Below are 17,854 nucleotides of genomic sequence, written 5' to 3'. Positions count from 1 at the left end.
GGTTTAATTAACACCCCTTATTACACTTAAAAAAGTTAATTACACAATTTTTTAAAAAAAATCCCCAACCCTAATTCCCTTACCACACTCGTTCATTCCCCATCTCTCTCTAAAACAAAAAACGCTCTCTCTTCTCTCTTCTTCATCTTCTTCAGCTGCTAACCCTAGATCTAAAATCCGTCGCCCCCTCTGAAATTCGAACACAAAATCAAGGTTCCGCCGCCCTCCTCTTCTCAGTCAAAACGTCGACTGTACTCTTCACTCTCAACTCACCCGTCGTCGTCTTTTCTCTCATTTCGCAGACCCCAAATAATGCACCGCTCGCACATCGCCAACGCCGACGACCGGAGAAAGCCACGCAGCCCCCTCGCCGATGGAGACGGCTGGATTAACCCTCGCCTCATTCGTATTCCAGCAGCCTCGCGTGGTAGAGGGCGTCTTTCGGCCACTTCCCGGGGAAGAGGTCGTATTTCGGCCAGTTCCCGGGGTAGAGGTCGTATTTCGGCCGGTTCCCGCCGTAGATCTCGAGATTCAGCCCGAGATGATGAGGGGTTAATCCACCATCTATGGTCGTTCATCTCCGGTCCTCCAGAGGCGAGCCTGCAGGCATCGTAGGCGACTCTCCCCCGACTGGAGGCGTAATTGGCGGTGAAGGCGGCGCCTCCCCGACTAGAGGCCTAATTTGCGGTGAAGGCGGCGCCACCCCGACCAGATACGTTGCTGGCGGTGAAGATGGTGCCTCCCAGACTGGAGGCCTTGCTGCTGGTGAAGGCGATGCCACCTTTGAAGAGTCCTCCAGCCTAGTAAGCGCAGTAATGTCGGATGAAGAGTTTGTAAGGAGATATGTCGTCACCGAGCGTGGCAAGGCATTGTGGGAGAAATGCATGGCTGGCGGTGAATGCGTAGTAATGTCGGATGAAGAGTTTGAAAGAAGATATGTCGTCACCGAGGCTGGCAAGGCGTTGTTGGAGAAATGCAAGGCTAAGGAAGAAAAGCAAGGGTAAGGCAGAAAGGGAGATGAAGGCACTTTGGGGGTGAAAAATCCTTGGATCCGTGATATGGGTGAGATCTTTCTATATGTTTCATTCCTCATAATGGATTGTCAATTGTGTATATGATCTGTGATTGTTGTAGTATGGGTTGTTAGTGTATGTCATTGTTGGTGGTGGATGTTTTTGTTTGTGATGGTGTTGGTGATGGTGGAATTTGGTTGGTGCTGTTGTGAATTTGGTTGGTGTTTTTGTGATTTTATTTTTCTGAATTGGCATTGTTGCATCATTCAGTAGTAATCATTGTTGGATATTGACAACATTTTACAAAACACAAAATGCATCATTGTTGCACATTTACAGCCTTTTAAAAACACAAAATGCTTCATTGTTGCATATTGACAGCCAATTCAAAAAACATTTACCTTCACTAAATGCATCATTCATGCTCATTGGCAGCCTATCCAAAAAACACAAAAACCACAAAAGCTTCTTCTATACCTTCATAATCCCAAGGCTTGGGCAATCATCTCCAATCCCTTGTTGCTCCCTTGGTCCCGCAGATAAGCAATTGCTTGCATAGCCAGCTCCACTGGAACTTCTAGATTCAGTGGAAGTTGATTTGTCCTCCTTTAATGTGCTTTCCCCATGTGGGGCAACTTGTAGCTGTTCTGACCCTGGACTTTCATTATTTCCATAAAACAACTTTGAATACTTATGAAAACGTTGTCTAAAGTCTCTGGCTTTAATTCATGGAATGATTTCTCAACTGCATTGACTAAATCATTCACATTCTTGCATGCAGTCTGACTTTGTAGTGACTGTATTCTCTGAACCAACCCAAATTATTCACATTAGTGTCAGGTGAGTTAGGTGGTTGTTGCACAAGTGATATTGAGAAACCACTTTGTTGTGCAGCTTCTCTGAAAACCGGATCATTGTCTTTGATGTGTGGTCTTGCGTTATCTTGTTGTATCTTGAGAACTTTAGTTGCCCCATCTGGCCACTTGGCTATGATGGCAGGCAATATCTGTTCCCAACAATGTGGTATGCATAAAATCATCATTTGCACAACATTACACCATGAATTAACAGTGTGTCATGAGAAGGTAGGCACACTGTTATGTAATGACTGATGTGCAGAAATTAAATGCATTGAAAAGATGCACACATTACCTTATTGATCGCAATCCCTCACCACATCTTTTGTGATACTCTTTATTGGTTTTGTCTCCATAGTGCCTGTCTGCCTGTTTTTACTTGATCTCTTGGCTGCAACTTGTTGGGTGAAAGGAAAAATGCCAACTTTCCCATAAAACAAGACTTCACCATGAACACCAAACAATGGCCTACAAACTGCACACATGAACATTATTTTTTATATGAACTTCTTATTTTTACATGTTCTATGAGGTTCTTGCTCGCCTAGAGCAAGATAGAATCTTTGAGCTCCTTTAGTTATGTAGAACCACTTTTCATCAATATGTATGGTGTTGTGCATATTCCTGAACCTGATCTTGTTCAAGATTCTGTCAAGTTCTAATGATTCAACTGTGAATCTCAGTCGCAACAGCTTGTTTGCAGCTGTTAAGTTGGGCTTAATGGCTGATGTGTGTGGCACAATTAGGCCAGCCTTAACCCACCTTCATACTGTTGTTTTTGAACAACCTAAATTGGAGTAATGCAAACTCTTGAATAGATCAATATCCAGATGCAGCCATTTGGGGTAAGGCCTCACTTTTTTTACACTTACCAATTGAACTGATGTTCCTCTGTGTTGTTGTTTCTTTGCAGCGTTCCACCACCTCGTACAGGTTTGTCGGGAGATTGTGAACTTCAGCTGTGCATCCTTAAGTGTGCCACGAGGAGGTACACCGCCCACGCACCTTCCGATGATGAATTGAACCACTTGGTTCTTGAATTCTGAGGAATACTCTTGATGCCCCATTTATGAGCATTCAAAAGACTTCAACAGCCAAGGAAAGCATTTACTCCATTTGGTGGTTGAGATTTTTAATGTTTGAAGTTGGTGGAGGAGTATTTATAGCAGTGAGTAGAAAGAGGCGGCACTTTTAGTTCAATGAAATGTGAAGTGGCGCCAGAATTCCCTCTCTGAAAATTTTTGTAAATTTCATGTACTGTTATGGCTGTGCCAAAAATTAAACTCTTGAAATGTTACAGCTTTAGCCAAACATTTGGATTAATAAAAAAAGACTTTTCATTCTACTTTAGCATATTTCTCGGCTCTCTCTCTCTTAAATTCACAATTTAATTTTGAAGATTTGGAGAATTAACAATTTAATAAACAATTTATAAAATTGAATTTGTAACACAAATTTCGTTTACTTTAAATAAAAAGTTCAACTCAAAAATGAAATTCAAATTCAAAAAGTCCAACTACTTTATCTACTTTATTACCTATCTACTTAACCCACTAAACATCCCTTTCTTAGACTCCGTGCCCAAAAGTTCCGCCTCAACTATGAGGGAACGGAGAGAGTATTTGAATATTTAAATACTTCAAAAATTGAAAAACTAACTTCATTTCATTAAAATTCAAACATTACAATACGAAATAAAAAAACTACAATTTCTCAACGGCGGCGGTTGCGGTTCCAAACTTCTTCAATCATGTCGGTCATGAGCTAAGTATGGTCTTGTTGGTTGCGCATTGAGGCATGTCGCTGTAGAACCGCACCGAAGCCAGTCGGTAATCCTCGAGTGACAGGCGAGGTCACCGTGCTGGAGCTAGATCCGGCTTCATCATCCACCCAATTGGTGACATGTCCACGTTCTTGTTCGACTATCATGTTATGCATGATGATGCACGCATACATGACGTCGGCGATGACTTCCTTTTACCAGAAACGCGTCGAACCTTTCACGATTGCCCACCGCGATTGGAGCACCCCAAAAGCCCGCTCCACATCTTTCCGCGCGGACTCCTACTTTACCACAAACAAGACTCTCCTCTCACCAATTGGGCAGCTGATCGTCTTAAAAAAAACAGGCCACCTTGGGTATATGCCATCGGCCAAGTAGTACCCCATATGATGTGTGCGGCCGTTGGCAGTGAACTGAATGGCCGGACCGCGACCCTGCACTGATCGGCGAATAGGGTGGACGAGTTGAGGACGTTGATGTCGTTGTTCGACCCGGCTTCACCAAAGTAGGCATTCCAGATCCAGAGGCGGTGGTCGCGACAGCTTCTAGGATCATCGTCGGGTGGCTGCCCTTGTAGCCGCTAGTAAATTGGCCTCTCCAGGCCGTCGGGCAGTTCTTCCACTGCCAGTGCATACAGTCGATGCTCCCTAGCATCCCAGGGAAGCCGTGCACCGTCTCGTGCATCCGCATCAGGCTCTGGCAATCATCAATAGTCGGGCGTCGCAAATATGTATCGCCAAAAGCCTCCACAACTAACTTACAAAAAGTCTTGAGACATTCGCGGCCAGTTGTCTCCCCGACGTGGAGGTACTCGTCGAACATATCCGTTGTTGTGCCGTAGGCCAACTGCCGGATCGCAACCGTGCACTTCTGCAACGGCGTAAGTCCGGGTCTGCTGATCCCGTATTCCCGATACTGGCAGTACTCATCACGTCCCTCCAACGTGTGCACAATGCGGAAAAAAAGATCTCGGCTCATTTTAAAACGTCGGTGAAAAACATTCGGGCCCCACCTTGGATTCTCGGCAAAATAATCTGCGAACAGACGTTCGTGCACTACGTCGTGCTCGCGGGGGACAAACGTCCGACGTCGTATCGGGCGAGGGACCCGCACCTCCGCCGCCACCTGCTCCCGCTGCATTTGTGCCAAGCATTCCGCCTTGGCTTCATTAACGGCATCGAACAAGGCTCGAGTCAAGGCCCGTCTACAGCCATCCGATATACTCAAATCGTAGTCGTCGGGATTCATTTTTGAGACGATGAGAGAGAATAATTAAAGAGAAATTGAAGAGATGTGAAATTGGAGTGTGTGAAATGGTAGTGAATAGTAGTGTTTAAATAAGAATTTTTTTTTGAAAAAATTCAAAAAAAAAAAACGTAACGCGTTCCCATCGTCCGCGTCGTCCACAGTGGCAGACGATGCGACGGACGATGGGTATCCTCTGCGCATCGTCCGCGGACGATGGTTAACCCATCGTCCGCCCCATTGCGGATGCCCTTAGTCGGCATACTTCTGAAATTTAAATTGCAAAGCAAATGAATCTATGTACTCCATAATACAGTATATAGATATATGTGTCTACTGGTACTGCTGTATACAGATAATATATGTATGTGTGCTAGAACTGTTGTATATATGCATATAACTATGTGTGTTGCGTTCTGCGTAATATTAATACATGGTAGGAGTAATATATAATATAGTCATAACGGGGAGTGTTATATTGCTAACTCAATACTTAATTGATAACTACAACTAAATAATAACCATTGGATATTCAAATTAAGGGCCTAGATCATCAACCCCGAAATGACTATACTATCAATAAAAAACGTAAATAAGGTTATTAAGGTCAATTTACAACAGATTAGTTGTAACTAACTTTTGAAAAAAATCCCATAATTTTAAAACGAATATAACTTTTTCGATTTAAATTATTTTTGCGCACAACATATATCAAATTAAAGATAATTTCATAAGAATTCTAACGAGATCTCAATTGCATATGTTCCGACGTCAAAATTTGAAGAAAAAAAAACAATTTTTTTTAATTTTTTCGTACAGCACAAATGTCAACATAGTATATAAAATATGTCAATATAATACACGTAGAATGTCAATATAAGAAATGTGTTAACATTCTCAAAGCATTGTGTTGACATTCTCAAAACATTGGATTGATTTTTACAAAATACTATATTGACATTTTCATCCAAAAACCTAATTCAGTAGTTTTTTTTTTCTTTTTCGATTTAATTAATAAAAACAAAAATTACACGTGACAAATTGTAGACCACAAATTTTCTAAAATCCTATGATCTTAAATTAGTTGTAGTTAGCAACTAAATGATGAGTTAGCAATTGATCACTCCCCTACTCATAAATCACCTTAAATCTCTATAAGAAATAGAATGAAAAAATAAAAAATAAAATAGAAGTTGTATATGTTGTGTGTTGGAAAAATAGAAAATGAAAGAGAGAGAAGGGAAAATAAAAAGAATAATACACTCATAACTCCCTTGAACTCCGGCACCGACAGGTGGAAGGATGAGACGAGATTTAGAAAATAAACCCTACCTAACTAAAATGTTGAAATTAATTAATTAAAATAAAAACTAAAAGCCCTTAATCCTATATTAATCGGGTGTATCGGATATTTTGGGTATACCCGTGCGGGTATCGGGTATACCCGATACCAACAACACCAAAAAACATGATACCAGATCCCGCCCTGTTTCCCGCAATTACCGGATAGCAGGTACCCGATATCCGACGAGTATCGGGCCGGAATGGGAATTACCTGTTACCCGCTACTCGTTTCGACACCCCTATTGATGATTATCCTCATCCCCATGTTAGGGTTAGTGAAGATGGCATTACGTAAGAGAGAGAACGTGCATATCATAATTAGAAAAATGTGTTGCATCAATAAATGTGAAGATCACATTAAAATACTAGTACTACTATTATATGGTAAATATGAAGTAACTTTTTGTTAAACAAAATTATTCAAATTGTTGACCAGTAAAGACCACGTTTTAGGAAATGCGATAAAGGTGGGAACATGTACAATATTATGAATAAGTAGAATGCAATGTTGTGCATCAGATATAGCACAAAAGATCGCCTAATTTTTTTCCTAATACATTTCCTAATCCTTCCCTCACAAACATGGCATAGTTATTAATTCAATGCTTATATACTAAGTTTTAAATTTAAAAACATAATTTGTAATACCAAACAATGACATGTTTTACGGTTTAATTCATGGAACCTTGAAAAAAGATACGCTACAAGCTATAATTCAACCATAGACACAATAGCATTCAAACAAAGAATATTAAATTGATTAGAACAGTATTTTAAATTGACAAATTCTAAAATATGTTTAATTCTACTTTAAAAACACACATTGTAATTTACACTTTGTGATTGAATTAATTACATTTATCTTGAAATAATTAAATCTATTTACCCCAAGATATAGTGATAATAATTATTCACAGCCCATCTAAAATTTAAATTTCCACAATTAAAAACTCTTTATATAAATCGAAACAGAAACCATCAAAATTAATCAAAATTTGAAGGAAAAAAAAAGGAAGAAGAAAGAAACATCTAACATCTGGAATTCCGTTTCTCACCTTCTTTCCATCTCTTTTAATCTCCTCAATTCTCAAACATCCATTGCAGTTTAGATCTCCACATTCAAATTTTGATTTTTCCATTCGGTATTTGATTTTTCCACACAAATATCAAGAGTGTGAAATCGAGGAGAGATGTCATCGACGGAGCAATTGATGGGCGGCGTCGGAAGCAGTGGGCCGAAGTACGTCCAAATGCAATCTGAGGCGGATTATACGACGATGGCATCGTCGTTTTATTCATTCCATCAGCATAATTTTCAGGGCGGCGAGCCGGCGCGGATTTTTCACGAGCTACCTAAAGCTATGATTATTCAAGTTTCGCGGCCGGATGCTGGTGATATAAGTCCCATGCAACTGACATACACGATTGAATTCCAATACAAACAGGTGCGAAGTCAGTTTCGGATTGTGATTTGTTATGATCTCGATGGGGTGTCAGGGGATGAGATTTGTTGAGTTTGTAGCTCATCACGGAAGATCGTAGGGTATAGTGATTCGACCAATTAGATTTCTGTGATTTCGCGGTCGAGTGAATCCTGAATATATTGTGGTTTGTTTGCTAAGGAAATTTTTTGTTTGTTTGATGAAGTTGTTTGAAAGGTCAATTTCTTAGTTTGTACAGCGGAGTTTTGGAAGATGCTCTCACCTCTAGCTTTGATTGGAATGGATTTATAAATTATGTAGACTTGTGATAAGCCTCTGTGCTTTAATCAAATGTGAAAATGTGGGTTGCTTGAGTGGAAGTTACTCGTTCATAGGAAGGGAAGTGATTGTGTCATTTCAGAAGGAAACTAGATTCCCCTCAAGCTTTAGAGAAAATAAGCATCATTTTCTAGAAGTTATGGTTAGAGTTGATTACCAGGGGAACTTCTTTGGTAGAAGAAGAAAAAAGAAAGAAGAAAGAAGAAAGAGAAGACAAGAAAGGAAAGGAAAGAAAAAATATGATTGGAGTAAATATATATGTAGTTACATAAGTAAACTTTTGTTGTATCTTTCTTCTTCTTTGTGTGTTTGTTTATCTTCAACCTAAACTGAAGGTCCAAGTATGGTTTAAAGTTTATAGTGATCATTGTTTTTGTGTTGGGAAAAATATACTAAAAAACTAAGGGAAGGTCTTGCATGTACCCCTGTAAGATCATTCTCTACGATGAGTATTGATAGGACAGCAAAGCAATTCTTACACCCTTTATGCATCATGACTTTCCCCTTAAAGTTATGATTATTTGAGCTAGATTATGGTTCTCCTTGTTTGGACGCTACTTCTTTGTGGAAACTGAAGTGGTGAAGTCAATTAAGTGTAAAATAAGCCCCTGCCCATCCCCATTCAGCTTTGAATGAACCAAAAATCAGTTTCTAGTAGTTATGGCCGTAGTTGAGTACGAGGAGGTTTGTGGATATGGATGAGCATCTGGAAAAACCTCTGTGTTAATAGTTTGATTTCTGCCTGCATATTTTATGTAGTACTGTAGCTTTTTTTCTCATCCAGATCTGTTTATCAACAAGTGACCAGTTTATTTTCTAACTTGCTTGACTTGTATTATTCAATTCTACTACAGTTCAAGTGGCAGTTAATGAAGAAAGCTTCACAAGTTTTTTATTTACACTTTGCATTGAAGAAGCGAAAATTTATTGAGGAGATTCATGAAAAACAAGAGCAGGTACTACTAAACTGTAGATTAATTATACTCTATCCAACTAATCATTTGTTTTGAATATTACAACGATTATTTTGGCTGAATCACAGACGTTTCATTTTGTACGACTTGAAGTTCCTCTGTTTTATATTCTCCTTTTGGATAATGTGTCCAACTCAATTTTTCCACAATACTTGTTTTGAGTTTTCATAAATATTTATCAGATAGTCTAATATGGTTCCTAAATTTTAAGGTCAAAGAATGGCTTCAAAATCTTGGAATAGGAGACCATGTAACCGTTATTCAAGATGACGAGGAGGGCGATGATGAAGCTGTTCCTTCACGCAATGATGAGATAGCTAAAAACAGGTGCTTCTTAGTCAACTTGGTGGATTTAGATGTACAAAAGTGTGAATACACTGATTTCTGTTGTAATAGTTATAAATCTTACAGGTCGTTTTTTGTTCAGAGATGTTCCATCAAGTGCTGCACTTCCAATTATTCGTCCGGCACTTTTAAGGCAGCACTCAATGTCAGACCGAGCAAGAGGAGCAATGCAGGGATACTTAAATCACTTTCTAAGCAACATAGATATAGTAAATTCTCAGGAGGTATGACTTCTCAGCATTAGTTTATTTGCATTTGCTTCTAGGAGATCTATGTTGATCTAAACATTTTCTTTTGATAAGATTTCCTGTGTTTACTGGAAAGAGACATGAAATTTGGCTTTGTAATGGGGGGCACACGGATTTAACTTGTGGGAAATGGGTGGGCATGCACGATACCACGAATTATTACCCACTCCCTTTTGTCTTGTGAAACCAACGGTGCTTGACTGCTCCATAAGGCAAAGTTAGTAACCGACTTCCTGTGTGAATTTATACTGGGACACTTACTAGCTATGTCCTGGGCAGCAAATTGATGATCATGCAAAATGTCATTGGCTATTTATATAGTATAATGATTTGCTCAAATATCATACTGATACTAACCCCTATGAAACTCTAGCTTAACTCCTTTCACCATAGAAAGATGTATGTGTATTATTACACTCATAAGTGGCCTATTGTGCCAAATTCCTTTTGCTTGCTTTGATCTGGTCAACTTTTTTTTTTACATTGTAGGTGTGTAAGTTTTTGGAAGTTTCCAAGCTGTCTTTCTCACCGGAATATGGTCCTAAGCTTAAGGAAGATTTCATTATGGTCAAGCATTTATCCAAGATTTTGGGCAACGAAGAACAGACAAAATGCGGTGCATGTTCATGGTTTTGTTGTTGCAGAGATAATTGGCAGAAGGTTTGATCTATCACTAGTGATTAATATGAGTAGTTTAATTTGAATACTTTGTTGAGTTGTTCTCTATTTTTGCCTTTTTATGGATTTTCATTTTTGTTACTTAGTAAGTAGTGGTTAGCCCAATAGTTTTGACTCTGAATACTTTGTGAACTTTAGTTTTCTTTATAGAGAACTTCTGTTTAGTAATTTGTTTTCCCTTGGGCCATCTGCACTCCCTGATTTGATACAGATAAGTGTTAATTTCTATAGCGAATGTATGTTTATATTCAATCTGGTTGCTAGCTATTTTTATATGTTTAGTCAAGTCATATAGACATGCCATTTGTTGAAATTTGATTTCCAGTTTTCATTGTGTTATTACTATGAGAGCATTTTAATTAATAGGTAACTCTTGTTCTTTGTCTCGTTTCCTGTGACTTAGTTGTTTCTCCTTTCTCTTATGCATACTGCATCTCAACTCCCGAAGGCTAATAACCTTCCAGTCACATCTGTTAATTCGTGAAACTTTAGATATTAGCTTACTAAGTTATTTGAATAATCTGCAGGTATGGGCAGTGCTAAAACCTGGGTTCCTGGCCTTCCTTAAAGATCCTTTTGATCCCAAGCCCATAGACATTGTAGTATTTGATGTTCTACCAGCATCAGATAGCAATGGAGACAGCCGAGTATCCTTGGCAAAAGAAGTTAACGACCATAATCCATTACGCCATTATTTCAGGGTAAGCTGTGTATTAATCATTTATTTTCTTGAAGCATTTCTATTTTGGGTTTATCTTTTTTCTTCAGCAACCATTTTGAAACATTCTTCGACCTGCTAGGAGTTAAATGTGCTCTGGGCTTCACTGAAGCTCAAATTTCATAACATTGTTGATTGTGCTGATGTTCGTATTTTGGGACTTCTCAAAGTTTTGCTTCAGATGGTTTAGTAGCCTACTTGGATATTATAACTAAACTACATGGTTCATTTAGTTTTCAAGTACCAGTTCTTTGTTTTTTTAGTTTAACTAGACGTTCTCCTGCAATATGTTTCATATTTAACTAGTGTTTCAGTAATTCATTGAATTCTATGCTAGGTGACTTGTGGGACTAGGAGCATAAAACTTAGAACAAAAAGTGATGAAAAAGTTAAAGATTGGGTGGCTGCAATCAATGGTGCGGCTATTCAACCGCATGAAGGTTGGTGTCACCCCCATCGGTTTGGATCTTTTGCTCCACCCCGGGGTCTGATTGAAGATGGCAGTCAAGCTCAGTGGTTTGTGGATGGACGGGCTGCATTTGAAGCTATTGCTTTAGCTATTGAGGAAGCTAAATCAGAGGTTTTTATCTTTTGACTTTTGATTTGTCTTTTTTTATGACAAACTGCTTATTTTCTGTTCTTGTGACAACATACTGGATATTTGATGGTAGATTTTCATATGTGGTTGGTGGATGTGCCCAGAACTATTCCTTCGGCGTCCATTTCGTGCTAATGCATCCTCTAGGCTTGATTCTCTACTGGAATCTAAAGCCAAGCAAGGTGTTCAGGTACCAAAATATTTTGATAATATCAAATTATCAATCAATATTCTGCGGAAGTCATTTCTGATTTACTAGGTTTCTTTTGGTCGGAAGATTCACTATTGAATTGAGGATTCTTTTGGGGCTAAATCATCTCTAAAGAGTCTTTAGTTGTACTGAAAAGAGCTTCAGAAACTGCCCTATGTATTTTACCTTACTTGAGTCTTTCGTTGTCAGCATACGAATTGCTTGGGATAATATTCCTCTATTAATTTTTTTCCCGATTCACTTGAATGCTTGATGATTTGTATTTGTCTATCTTATCTAGGTATACATTCTTCTGTACAAAGAGGTTGCCCTAGCTCTGAAAATAAACAGTGTCTATAGCAAGAAAAAACTCCTGGGGATTCATGAGAATATCAGAGTACTTCGGTATCCTGACCATTTTTCTTCTGGTGTCTATTTATGGTATGCTTCAGTCATAAGTGAAAGTTTGCTCACATCATGGCCTTGTTGAAAACTGGCGTTCTTTATACACAAATTGCATGTTGTGTGTAGGTCCCACCATGAAAAGATCGTTATTGTGGACCACCAAATATGTTTTGTTGGAGGACTTGATCTGTGCTTTGGTCGTTATGATTCTGGTGAGCATCAAGTGGGTGATTATCCATCTCAAATTTGGCCTGGCAAAGATTATTACAATCCAAGGTATATTTATGTCTAGTGGTTGAAATAATCATTTTAGTGATAGTCTGAAAGCTTCATTAGCTGATCATCAATGGAATTTTTGTCAGTTACTTATTAATTGGGACTTGACTCAACTGATTACATTTTTATGTTTTTTGTTCTATTCTCTTTCTGGTCATGGCTAGGTTCTGAGATCACCATAACATGAGTATTGTAAAATGTTCGGAAAATTATTGCTTTTTTTTTTGTCATTGCTCCATGTACTACCAGTACCACCTTTTAACTCGTTTCTGTTGAAACACAACTACAGTGTTCCTTCTTTGACAAGTCCATTTCTCCAGACTTGAATCGAAATAATCATTTCTACAGATGAAATGCTGACTTAATATGCTATCTCAGGGAATCTGAGCCTAATTCCTGGGAAGACACAATGAAGGATGAATTAGATCGATTCAAAAATCCACGCATGCCTTGGCATGATGTTCACTGTGCTCTATGGGGGCCACCCTGCCGTGACATAGCTCGACATTTTGTACAGAGATGGAATTATGCAAAGGTCAAATTTATCACTGCCAGTTTCAAGTTATATACACCATGGAAATTTCTTTGTACTTATATTTCTTCATGATCTTCCAGAGAAATAAGGCTCCAAATGAACAAGCAATTCCTCTGCTTTTGCCTCAGCACCACATGGTTATACCTCATTACATGGGAAAAAGCACAGAGATAGAGATTGAAAATGAGGATGACTACAGCAATAATAAACAAATCAAAAGAAATGACTCCTTTTCCTCATCATATCAAGATGTCCCATTGCTTATGCCTCAAGAGGCTACTGGGCTAGATGATGTAAAGGTTGAACCTAAACTAAATGGATTTAACTCACAGAACAATCTTAATGGTCAGACAAGCAAGAGTGCCAAGACTTCTTTCTGCTTCCGTAAATCGAAAGTTGAACCACTGATCCCTGATATGCCCATGAGGGGTTTTGTGGATGATCTTGACTCCTTGGATATCCAGCGTGAGTTCCCTTCCCATGTGAAGAAGTCTGGCCCGGAAGGTTCAGAGATGGAATGGTGGGAAGCACAAGAACGAGGTGATCAAGTCGTTTCTTCTGATGAAATTGGACAGGTCGGTCCTCGTGTGTCGTGTCGCTGTCAGGTGAGTTTCAATCTTCAAAATAGCCTTAAGATCATTTAGATGGTGATCTCCAATCACATTTCAATTCTACAATGCTTATTCATCTGCATTGTACATGGGATGTAGTTATTCTACCCCTTTAGTTCAAGATTTCACATGTTGTTTAGTATTTACACATGAAGTGCATACTCCCTGCTGCTAGTTCTGTATGTGCTAATACTGTTAAAGGATCGTTACATCAATTTCCTTAAAATTGTGCATCATCAAGAGAATATTCTTTCAGTCACTGGTTCTGCATGGATCAGCTGAATAGCCCCGTATCATTTTCATAGTGATTTAGGGAAATCTTTAAAGTGACGAGTTACCAATAGTCTTGTGTAATGACTCCATCAATAACCTGTTTACTCAATCTTGTAGGCTTTATCCCAGTTAACCTCCTTTCTCCCCATATATCTCACTAAAACATCAATATTGAGTTCTAACTTTCCTACTAATACATATACTTGTTTCAAAAAGTTGCTTCTGATGATTATTATGCTTATTATCAATATTGAATCCTCCCTTATCCTTATGGTCTGTGATTTCAGATTATACGGAGTGTCAGCCAGTGGTCAGCTGGCACAAGCCAGATTGAAGAAAGTATTCACAAAGCATACTGTTCACTTATTGACAGAGCAGAACATATTGTTTACATCGAGGTTGAAACTAGCTTTAATCTCTAATTTGCAGTTGCATATATCTAAATCTAGATATTTTTGGCGGAATTAGTCTTTCGGTATCTCTCTATTCAAATTTCTGACATACTTTTGATGAAATTTGTTTCCAGAATCAATTCTTCATCTCTGGTCTATCAGGTGATGAAACTATTCAAAATCGTGTGTTGGAAGCATTATATAAGCGTATTGTGCGAGCTCACAATGAGAAGAAGTGTTTCAGGGTTATTGTTGTCATACCTTTGCTACCTGGGTTCCAGGTAATATATTCTTGAAGAGCCATTATTTTTGTTACTTATTCTTCTCTGTGTTTTTCACATTGTTAATATATAATAGGGCGGTGTGGATGATTCTGGGGCTGCATCTGTGAGAGCCATTATGCACTGGCAATATCGAACAATATGCAGAGGACACAAGTCAATAATGCATAATCTCTATGAACTTCTTGGCCCTAAAATGCACGACTACATATCTTTTTTCGGTTTAAGAGCATATGGCAGACTTTTTGATGGCGGACCTATTGCTACTAGTCAGGTACATATGCAGTTTCTTTTGATAATCTACAGCATGTATGTTCCTTGATCATATAGTTCGTCCAAAATGTAACAGTCTCTGATTAAGCTTCTTAAAGTCTGTTCTTGAGGGGTTTTTTTTTGAGATGGCTGTGGTAAACTATCAGAATTGTGGATACGCATCCAATACCTGCTAGTAGTTTTTTTTACTACATATCTCATTCTTAAGAATTGTGGAATATGATAATCATTTTGGAGTTAATGACTGCTAACAATTTCTTACCATGTTTGTATAATTTTTAGGTATATGTTCATAGCAAGATAATGATTGTTGATGATCGCTATGCATTGATTGGATCTGCTAATATCAATGATAGAAGTTTGCTTGGATCTAGAGATTCTGAGGTATGATCTAAATCGGGCACTGAAATTTTTTAAATGAAAATAACACATCTTTGATTCTGCAAACAATAAGAATACATGCGTGCTTCACCTTAGGCTGTCTGTGGTTTCAAGAAAACATATGATTGATTCACTATCTGTAAATGAATGAAACATTTTCAGATTGGAGCACTAATCGAGGACAATGAATTTGTTGATTCATGGATGGGAGGCAAGTCCTGGAAAGCTGGGAAATTTGCATTGAGTCTCCGCCTTTCACTATGGTGTGAACATCTTGGCCTTCATGCAGGAGAGGTTTGTTTAATTTTTTTTTCACAAATAAATTGCATTTGAAGTATAGATAGCTAAGATGTCGAAGAAAATAAATGGAAGTCGAGTCCTTTCTTATGCTCTAACGGTGCTACTTTTGCTGCTATTTAGGTTAACAAAATAAGAGATCCTGTGATTGATTCAACCTATAAGGATATATGGATGGCAACTGCAAAGGTGAGAAAACACACACTTATACTCCACTCGAATGTTCGTTCCCGCATTTTGGTATTATTGGAACTAAGCACATGCTGCATTTGCACAAACATTTGTACGTTACCACCGGTCCACCATAATCCATATATAACCAGTTTGTTTTCAAATTCTTCTATTGACAGACAAACACAATGATCTACCAAGATGTGTTTTCCTGTTTACCAAATGATCTGATAAATACAAGGTGCGCTTAATCACATCTCATCCACATATTCTCCTTTTGATCGTCCATTGCTTGCTTATTCATATAACTTAAAACACAGGATTTCCCTCCGGCAATGCATGATCTCGTGGAAGGCAAAAGTTGGCCACACAACTACTGATTTAGGGATAGCCCCGAACAAGCTAGAAAACCACCAAGAGGGGGGCGCCACAAACACAGATCCCATGGAAAGATTGAAATCTATTAAGGGACACCTTGTTTCATTTCCTTTGGAATTCATGTCCAAGGAAGATCTGAGGCCTGTTTTCAACGAAAGCGAATACTATGCTTCACCTCAGGTTTTTCATTGAGATCAACCAAACTCCATCGACTATTCAACTGGGATGAGTAAAAATTCTAGTCATCCGGTAACCAAATACTTGCTGTTCTGCACAAGCCGGTTGTTGTATATTAACAGTAAAGGATATGATTTACAGCTGCAGCAGTAAATAAAGGCCTCATCCATGTATTTGATAGCTACAATAATGATGGCAGTTTTCCTGTTTAATTATTCATGGACGGATTTCCCTCTCATTGCAAAACTCTTAATGTAGTGTACATCTCAATTTTGTGGTCTAGATAATCGATTTTTTCTTGGTATTTCCCAAAATAAGTGGATATGAGTACTCCACGGACTTTGAGGTTTGCATATTTACGGTCCCTGGACTTTAAAAATATCATGGTAAACCCTGAACTATGATGTTTGCTCTTTTGTTTTGTCTTTTCACACTTTTTCCATTTTTTCCCAACATAAATGTCCTCCAATGCATGGGTAGCAATTTTGTACTTTTCACAATCCACTAAGAACTATAATTTGCATTGACCATACACCAAAATTCATTTTTGTTGTAAAAACTTATAACTATACACCAAATCTAAATTCATTTTTGGATTTTTATGTGGAACAACATCAAATATGGTTTTACTGTAAAATTTTTGTCAGACATATACTAAAAATTGGTGTAAAAACTGGATTTGGTATAAATGATTTAGTAAAACTATCTTTTTACGTGGCATATGCTCGAAATTGATTTAAATTCGGTATAAATGTTCACGATGGCATAAGGAAAGTACTAATAAATTGAACTGATATCTATTTAAACAATTTAACTCTATTGATATTTTAAGCATATTTTAAGTTTTAGTAATATAATCTTGATTCATATTTCTTCGATTGTTAAAATATTACTTTATGTCAATAAAAAAGGAAGAAAGAAAGAAAGAAAAGGAAATAGAAACGAAGAAGAAACTAAGAGAGGGAAAAAAAAAAAATCACATGTTTGAGAGTATTATTCAATTGAAATTTCTACATAGGATTACTTTTGTCACGAGGTACCAAAAATAACATATAAAATAAGATCATACGTATATTATTTTTGTGCAAAAGTGAAATATCAGATACAATTTGTATAGTTCACTTTAATATTTAAGAACAGGATGTGAATGAGCTCAAGAACTCTCTATCGTCTACCGTTTGGACTTTGTGTATGCATATCAAAGCAATGTTCCACATTGTATAGTACTCCCTCCGTCCGCGAATAGGTGGCCCGTTTTTTTATTTTAGTCCGTCCACGAATAAGAGTCCCAATTCACTTTTACCATAAATGATAATAAGGTCTCACCTTCAACTAACTCATTCTACTCAAATTTCATTTAAAACTATATATACAAATGAGACTTCTATTCTACTAACTTTTTTCCACCCATTGTTCTTAACATTTCTTAAAACCCGTGCCGCCAAAGAATGAGACTCCTAATGACGGACGGAGGGAGTATTTCAATTCATATAATAGACTTTTTTTAGGAATTTTTTTTTCTCTCTTTTCACTTAATACATAAAATAAAATCTCTAAAAATCTTACTCCCTCCGTCCCACTTTCCTTTTTAGTTTGTCTCATTCAAGATGACCAATTACTTAAAATGGAACTATTTTATCTCTACTTTATT

General features: G+C 37.9%; 1 protein-coding gene and 2 pseudogenes across 1 annotated transcript; 1 reads left to right on the top strand and 2 right to left on the bottom strand.

Moving 5' to 3' along the window:
* Positions 1-1,492: 1,492 nt before the first annotated feature.
* Positions 1,493-2,055, bottom strand: LOC148923776 (uncharacterized; annotated as a pseudogene).
* Positions 2,056-2,166: 111 nt separating this feature from the next.
* LOC148923775 (uncharacterized) lies at positions 2,167-2,937 on the bottom strand (annotated as a pseudogene).
* A 4,313-nt stretch (positions 2,938-7,250) lies between these two features.
* On the top strand, positions 7,251-16,441 carry PLDP1 (phospholipase D P1). The gene is made up of 20 exons (XM_048105245.2): positions 7,251-7,687; positions 8,857-8,958; positions 9,188-9,303; positions 9,404-9,545; positions 10,059-10,229; positions 10,775-10,948; positions 11,303-11,545; positions 11,637-11,753; positions 12,055-12,194; positions 12,285-12,434; positions 12,813-12,969; positions 13,050-13,574; positions 14,141-14,251; positions 14,380-14,526; positions 14,603-14,800; positions 15,082-15,183; positions 15,343-15,474; positions 15,601-15,666; positions 15,828-15,889; positions 15,969-16,441. Exons 1-20 carry the CDS (start codon positions 7,433-7,435, stop codon positions 16,216-16,218), a joined length of 3,360 nt encoding a protein of 1,119 aa, XP_047961202.2. The 5' UTR covers positions 7,251-7,432; the 3' UTR covers positions 16,219-16,441.
* The last annotated feature ends 1,413 nt before the right edge of the window (positions 16,442-17,854 follow it).

The sequence above is a fragment of the Salvia hispanica genome, chromosome 6, assembly GCF_029641045.1.
Source record: "Salvia hispanica isolate PSC_SH4W2 chromosome 6, Shi_PSC_v1, whole genome shotgun sequence".
Classification (NCBI taxonomy): Eukaryota; Viridiplantae; Streptophyta; class Magnoliopsida; order Lamiales; family Lamiaceae; genus Salvia; species Salvia hispanica.
This window is presented reverse-complemented; position numbering and strand designations above follow the sequence as displayed.